The 8,496-nt window shown below is 38.0% G+C and overlaps 1 protein-coding gene across 1 annotated transcript in view; it reads left to right on the forward strand.

Moving 5' to 3' along the window:
- Positions 1-8,496, forward strand: part of TTLL7 (tubulin tyrosine ligase like 7) — a 171,449-nt gene that overhangs the window by 94,509 nt on the left and 68,444 nt on the right. Inside the window, exon 17 of the mRNA XM_007947546.2 lies at positions 1,580-1,660. Coding sequence (XP_007945737.1) covers positions 1,580-1,660 — 81 coding nt within the window. The remainder of the gene's footprint in view (positions 1-1,579; positions 1,661-8,496) is intronic.

Genomic DNA, 8,496 nt, shown 5'->3' on the forward strand with positions numbered 1-8,496 from the left:
GAAGTAGATTGCCCAACCTTCCTTCTGAGGAGTGCTTGGTGGGTTTGAACCACCAGCCTTCTGGTTAGCAGTCAAGTGCCTTAGGTGATACCACCATGGAAACCCAAAGAGGGGTCTCTATGAATTGGGTTCACTCAATGGCACATAACAACAATAACAACAAAGTACATGTCTAAAAACAAAACAAAAATAACCAAAAATAATTGTTTTAAAAATCCACAGTGACAATTTATATTTTGTTATCATGACATAGTCATAATTAAAATGCCCAAATATTTTGCATTGTCTTGTTATATGTATTTTAAAGAGTGACAATAATATTTTTTGCAAGTAAACTGCTGCTTGTTACTTCAAAAGAAGGGCAAGATAAATGAACACAAGTTGTAAAGTATTAGGTTCATTTTTATTTACATATGTTATCTTATTTAATCAGATTATTTTCTAAGTGAAGCCAATGACTTTATATCAGAGACTTTACTTATTATTTTATACAATTTTGAGAAATATTTATTATATTCTATTTTTTGAATCATCTAGAAGAAAAATTAGACAATCAAAGAGTAGAAGTAGTATTTGTAGCTAATATGATTGTTCTATAAAGACCATTATAAGCTTATCCAACCAATATTATTATTAATTATGTCAGATGTTAGATTTTTCACCATATGTTCATTATATGCATAAAATATTTTTTATCTATATATTATAGTATATTTTAGTAGAATATACATTAAGAAAATTTTCAGATTTGCTAAGAAGCAAAATCAGGTGATAATGGAATCCTAATTATATCTAAGGAGCTCTGGTGGTATAGTGCCTAAGGCATTTGATTGCTAACCATAAGGCTGGTGGTTCAAACCCACCAGCCACTCCTCGGAAGGAAGGTTGGGCAATCTACTTCCGTTGTGATACCACCTTGGAAACCCAAGGAGGGGTAGCTATGAGTCAGATCTAACTCAACGGCAGTGAGTTTGGAGTTTTGGAATTATATCTAGGCTGCATTCTACTATAATATTAAATATATTAATAATATGGGTGCAGTAGTAAATATAAGGAACTCTGGTGGTGTAGTGCATTTGACTGCTAACCAGAATGTTGGCAGTTCAAACCCACCAGCCACTCTGTGGAAGGAACACTGGGCAATCTACTTCCGTAAAGATTTACTGCCTTGGAAACCCAAAAGGGGTCTCTGAGTTGGAATTGACTCGATGTCAGTGAGTTTGGTTTGGTTTTGGTAGTAAATATAGTCTTGGAAATAAAAATGGAAAATCTATTTCTTGAATATTTTCCCAAACCTTATATAACTAAGAACATTTGACTTTCATTCATCAGAGATTGTGTACTTGGTCCAGCAAGAAGAGAAAAGCTTTGGTTCTTATGGCTCCTTTACTCTGTGTGAGAAATCCTTTCACATGTCTTGTTATGAAAGCAGGCATTTTTCATTCAATGGCACTGTAGCCTTCAATTGCATAGATTAATGAAATTAATAAAATTGGTTTCAACCTATTTATTTACTTTTTATTTATGACTTTTAAGGAACATTAATGATTTTTTTTTTAACATTTCTCTCCCAAAACAGATCATTGATAACTGGAAGTATCATAAAACAAAAGTGGCTTCATATTGGCTCATAAAATTGGACTCTGTAAAACAACGAAAAGTGAGTTATATATAAAAACTGTCATGTACCTTCAGATTATATATTAAGCTAGGGCCATTAATTCATAGTTAAAACACATATATGTTCATTTGTTTACTCATTTCTTCATCAAATATTTATTGAGTACTGTTCTAGGTTCTGAAGATAAAGAAGTGAATTAATAAAAAATCATGTTCTTAAAAAGTTTGCATTTTAGTTATGGTATTTAACAAGAAAGAAATGTATAACAGAAAGTAATATTGTATTAAATGCTACAGAGAAAAATAAAGCAGGGTAAAAAAATAAAAAGGACTTTTGAGCAGAGATTTAAATTAAATGAGAATAATGCTATGTAGATATCTCCAGGAACAATGTATCAAGCAGAGGGAAGAGCAAATATAAAGCTCCTGAGGTAGAAGTTCACTTGATATATATGAGGTATATCAAATCACCATTTTTAGGATAGTTTGTTTTTTGCTGGAAAAGAATGAGTGATGGGATAGTGGTAAAGAGATGAGGTTGGACAGATAGGCAGGGGCTACATCACAACTGTTTACATTGTGAAATGACTTTGACTTCTATTTCACCTGATGGGAAGCAAATCAAAAACTTTGAGCAGAAGATTAGATAATTAAAAAGGCTTATGGGAGCTACTTGCAGAGAATACATTTGAAAGGGAAGGATATAGCAGAGCTGAAGTAGAGATCAACTAGAAAATTTGTGGAGTAATTGAGGCATGAACCAGTGGTTGCTTAGCCACGGTTGGAACTGAAATGGATGGATGCTGGGGAAAAGGCCTGGTGTTTTTGTTGCTGTTGTTTTGATTTTAGTTTTGGACATGCTAAGGTTAATGAAGAAATTGAAGATTTTTAAACAATTTCTGCAGTCTGAAATTGATGAACCATGCAATCAAGATGCATTGATAATTACTGGTGATTGGAATAAGAAAGTTTGAAACATCAGTAATTGGAAAATATGGTCTTGGTGAGAGAAAAAGCACTGGAGATCTTATGATAGAATATTGCAACACCAATGATGTATTCATTGGAAATACCTTTTTTGAACAACTTGAATGGCAACTACACACATGGACCTTGCTGGCTAGAACACACAGGAATCAAATAGACTTTATTTGTGAAAAGAGAGGATGGAGAAACTCAATATCATCAGTCAGAACAAACCCAGGGGCTGACTGTGGAACAGACAAACCACCGTTTGCTCCTATGCAAGTTTGAATTGAAGCAGAAGAAAATTAAAACGAGTCCAAGAGAGCCAAAGTATAACCCACAATAGTTTAGAGACTCTCAAGCATAGATTTCATGTATTGAACACTAATGACTAAAGACCAGACAAGTTGTCGGATTATATCAAGGACATCAAACATGAAAAAAAAAAAAAAAAAAAGAAAGAAAAGAAAAGACAGGGAAAGAAGAGAAAACCAAAATGCATGTCAAAGGAGACTCTGAAACTTGCTCTTGAGTGGAGAGTAGTTAAAATGAATGGAAGAAATTTTGAAGTAAAAGAACTGAACAGACGATTTCAAAGGCTTGCTAGAGAAGACAAAGTAAAATATTACAATGAAATGTGCAAAGACCTGGAGTTAGAAAGCCGAAAGAGAAAACATGCTCAGCATTTATCATGCTGAAAGAACTGAAGAAAAGCTCAAGCCTTGAGTTGCAGTATTGAAAGATTCTATGGGCAAAATATTGAATGACACAGGAAGCATCAGAAGTGGATGGAAGGAATACACAAAGCTAGTGTAGCAAAAAGAATTGCTCAATGTTCACCCATTTCAGAAAGTAATATATGATCAAGAACCATTGTTATTGCAGGAAGAAATCTAAACTGCACTGAAGGCATTGGCAAAAACCAGAGCTCCAAGAATTGACAGAATACCAACTGAGATGTTTCAACAAATGAATGCAATGCTGGAAGCACTCACTTGTCTATGCCAAGAAATTTGAAAGACAGTTGCTACCTAGCCAACTGACTGGAAGAGATCCATATTTGTGCTCATTCCAAAGAGAGGTGATCCAACAGAATGTGGAAATTATTAAATGATATCATTATTATAACACAAAAGTAAAATTTTTCTGAAGATAATTAAAAAACAGTTGCAGCAGTACATCAACCAGGGCACTACCAGAAATTCTATCAGAAGAGGAGTGGAGCAAAGGATATCACTGCTGATCTTGGCTGAAAGTAGTAAATAGCCGAAAAATGTTCACTTGTGTTTTATTGACTATGCAAAAGCATTTGACTGTGTGGATCATAACAAACTATAGATAATATTGTGAAAAAGGGGAATTCCAGAATAATTAATTGTGTTCATGTGGGATATATCCATAGACCAAGTGGCAGTTATTCAAACAGGACAGGGGCTATTGCATGGTTTTAAATCAGGAAAGGTGTGTGTCTGGGCTGTATCCTTTTACCATACCTACTCAATATGTATGCTGTGCACATAATCCAAGAAGCTGGACTGTTTGACGAAGAATGTGGCATCAGGATTGGAAAAATATTTATTAATTTCCTTGCTTGCTGTAAACAGAGGATTTGAAGCACTTAACTAATGAAAATCTAAGACTATAACCTTCGGTATGGATTACACTTCAACATAAAGAAAGCAGAAATCCTCAGGACTGGACTAATAAGCAGCATCATGATAAGTGGAGACAAGATTGCAGTTGTCAAGGATTGCATTTTACCTGGATCCATATCCATGGAAGCAGCAGTCAGGAAATCAAATGATGTATTGTATTGGGCAAATCTGCTGCAAAAGACCTCTTTTATGTATTAAAAAGTAAAGATGTCACTGTGAGGACTAATGTATGCCTGACCCAAGCCACAGTATTTCCAATCACCTCATATGCATTTAAAGAGCTCTGGTGGCACAGTGGATAAGGCATTTTGGGTGCTAACCAGAAGGTCGGTGGTTCAAACCCACCAGCTGCTCCACAGAAAGAAGATGGGGCAATCTACTTCCATAAAGGTTTCAGCCTTGGAAACCCATCAGGGGTCACTCTATAAGTTGGAATCCACTCAATGGCAGTGAGGTTGTTGGTTTTTTTTTTCCCCCTTTAGTTTCATGTATATGTAAAAGCTAGATAATGACTAGAGAAGACTAAAGAAGAACTGGTAATTTTCAATTATGGTGTTGGTGAAGAATATTGAATATACCAGGACTACCAGTAGAACAAGGTACTGTGGTCGCATAGTGGTTAATGCATTCAGTTGCTAGCAAAAAGATCAGTGGTTCAAACCCCTCAGCCACAATGTGGGAGAAAGATGAGGCAGCCTTGTAAAGATTTACAGCCTTGGAAACTCTCTGGGGGCAGTTTAACTATCCTATAGTGTTGAAATGAGTTGGAATCAACCTGATAGCAGTAGAACCAGAAGAATGAACAAATCTATCTTGGAAGAAGTATAGAAAGAATGTTCCTTAGAATGAACAAATCTGTCTTGGAAGATGTATAGAAAGAATGCTCCTTAGTAGCAAGAATGATGAGAATTTGTCTCACTTACTTTGGACTAGTTATCAGGAGGGAATAGTCCCTGAAGAAGGACATCATACTTGGTAAAGTAGAGGGTCAGCAAAAAAAGGGAAGACCCTCAAAGAGAGATTTACACAGTGGCTGCAACAATAGGCTCAAACACAGCAATGATTGTGAGGATGGTGTGGGGACAGGCAGTGTTTGGTTCTGTTGTATATGGGGTTGCTGCAGGTATGAAGTAACTTGGCAGCACCCAGCAACAAGGTTGATAAAACAAGCCTGGTGTTGCATTAGTTAAGAGTGCAGATGCTAACCTGGAAGTTGCTAGTTCAAACCCACCATCCACTTTGTAGGAGAAATATGTGGCAGTCTGTTTTCCTAAAGATTTATAGCCTGTGAAACCCTATGGAGCAGTTCTACTATGTCCTATATGGTTGCTATGATTTGGAATCAATTCAATGGCATTTTTTTTTTCAGTTGTTGTTAAAATTAATATATTGATTAGATATTCATTGAAGATGCTGAGTATATAGTCGTATATATGAGTTTGAGTTCAGGGCTGAAGTTGAGTATGAATGTAAAACATTTAGGATTCACTAGGATTTTTAAAGTAATAGGACTGGATGAATTACCTGGGGAGGGAGTGTGACTAGAGGAGAGAACAGTTTCACAGACTGAGCTTGGGCACGCCTACACTTAGAAGTCAGAGAAGGAGGATTTATCAAAGGGGACTGAGAGATGTGGGAAACCATGAGAGTAGGCTGTCTTGAAGTCAAGTAAAATTATTTTAAAGAGGCAGGCAGGCATCAACTCTGTCAGATGCTGCCTATAGGGCTTGTAAGATAAGCACTAAGAACTGACTATAGTTTATGGCAATGTGCAGGGAAATAGTGACCAAGATCATAACAAATTTAAGAGGGTGTGGGGAGTAAATCTCGACTAAAGTAGGTGCAAAAGATAGAAGATAAAGAGGAAAAAGACACAGCTATACAGGTGCAAGGAGCCCTGGTAGCACAGGGGTTAAAGCAATTGGCTGCTAGCTAAAAGGTCGGTGGTTTGAACCTCCCCCCCAGTCTATGGGAGAGGAGCTCTGGTAGTGTAGTGCCTAAAGCACTTGACTGCTAACCAGAAAGCTGGCAGTTCAAACCCACCAGCCACTCCTCGGAAGGAAAGTTGGGCTATCTACTTCCATAGTAATACTCCCTCAGAAACCCAAGGAGGGGTCACTATGAGTCGGGTCCAACTCGACGGTACATAATATCAACAACAACAACAGTCTATGGGAGATGAGGCAGTCTGCTTCCGTAAAGATTTACTGCTTTGGAAATCCTAGGGGGCAATTCTACTCTGTCCTGAAGGGTTGCTATGAATTGGAATCGACTTGATTGCAGTGGGTTTATTTTAGTATAGGTATAGGCACTTGACTGCTCACCAGAAGGCTGGCGGTTCAAACCCACCAGCCACTCCTCGGAAGGAAGGTTGGGCAATCCTACTTCCGTAGTGATACTGCCTCGGAAACCCAAGGAGGGGTTGCTATGAGTCGGGGCCAACTCGACGGCAAACAACAACAACAACAACAACAACAACATAGACTTTTTCATGGAACTTTGCTGTGGAGGGAAAGGGAAATGTGGTAGTTGGAGGGGGCATGTGAGGTATGAGAAGGTTTTGTAAAGATGAGGATAATACAATTGTTTATGTGCTGATGAGAATGATGTATGAGAAAGGAAAGGTAATAGAACAGGAAAGAGATATAACAAGTCCTTAAGTATGTAAGCTGGGAAGGTTTGTCCTAACTAGTAGTACAGAATGTTCATTTATTCTAATGAGAGGAAAGGCAGGGTGTAGGCAGTGCAGTGGGAAGATGTAAAAGTTTTTTCTGGAGGGGCTTTGGAGCTCTGGGGAGAGAGTAAAATGCATGGAGAGTGGGAGAGGGAGGTGGCCAGGGAGATATACTGAGATTGACCAGCAACATTGAGGGGCTCATCAAATGTATTGCAACATTATTTTTGTGAGATATGCTATTTTAGTGGCTTTAAATCAACAACAACAAAAAAACAAACACACTGCCATCAAGTCGTTTCTGACTCATAGTGACACCCATTAGGTTTCCAAGGTCGTAAATATTTACAGAAGTAGATCACCCTATCTTCCTTTCACAGAGCAGCTGATGGGTTTTAACTACAGACCTTCCAGTTAGCAGTAGCTTTATACCAAACCAAACACACTTCCTTTGAGTTGGACCCGACTCATAGTGACCCCTCCTTGGGTTTCCGAGGTGGTATCACTCTGGAAGTAGATTGTCCAACCTTCCTTTTGAGGAGTGGATGGTGGGTTTGAACTTCCAGCCTTCTGGTTAGCAGTCAAATGCCTTAGGCACTACGCCACCAGAGCTCCCAGCAGTAACTTTAGTGAAATCATTATATTCCTTCAGTAACACAAACTTCATTTGCTCATGCTGAAATTTATTGTAACAAGCTGAAATTTGACACTGATCAAATGATGACTTTTAAATTGTATACTTATATCCAAGTAAACTTTTATACACTGTTTCACATTAACTCAATCAACAAGTATTTACTTATTGTCCTCAAAACCAAACTAAACCCATTGCCATTGAGTCCATTCCAACTCCAAGTGACCCTAAGAACAAAGTGGAACTATCTCATAGCACTTCCAAGGCTGTAATTTTTATGGAAGCAAAATGCCACCTCTTTCTTCCATGGAGCAGCTGTTGAGTTTGAACGAACCACAGACCTTTCAATTAGCAGCCGAGTCCTTAACCACTGTGCCATTGGGGCTCCTTTTCTTTAGTGTCCTACCATGTGCCAAATACTGTATCCTTGTTAAGGAAGGAATAGCAAGGCTTGAAGGTCAATTGCAAAACATATGTTAACCCTGAATACATATTTTCCAAACATTTCCTGTGGCCTTGATTGATCAAGATAAACCCAAAACCAAACCAAACTCACTGCCGTTGAGTCAAACCCAACTTATAACAACCCCTCTTTAGGTTTCTGAGCTGATATCACTATGGAAGTAGATTGCCCAACCTTCCTTCAGAGGAGTGGCTGCTGGGTTTAAACCTCCAGCCTTCTGGTTAGCAGACAAATGCCTTAGACACTACGCTACCAGAGAACTGGATTGATCAAGATAAGGACCTCTTATTAGAAATGGAACCCTGGAGTTCTGGCAAGATGGCGGACTAGGCAGAAGGACTGCACAGACACTCTTCAACAAAGAAAAGGGAAAACAATTAACACAGACACAGAAAATAATCTTGGACCCCTGAGCCTTAAAGGGAAGGATACAAAAATGGACTAAACCCCAACTAGCAGAAGAATTTGCATGAAAATACCAAAA

This window comes from Orycteropus afer, unplaced genomic scaffold (genome assembly GCF_000298275.1).
Source record: "Orycteropus afer afer isolate SDZICR_OR568_19922 unplaced genomic scaffold, OryAfe1.0 scaffold00189, whole genome shotgun sequence".
NCBI classification, from domain to species: Eukaryota; Metazoa; Chordata; class Mammalia; order Tubulidentata; family Orycteropodidae; genus Orycteropus; species Orycteropus afer.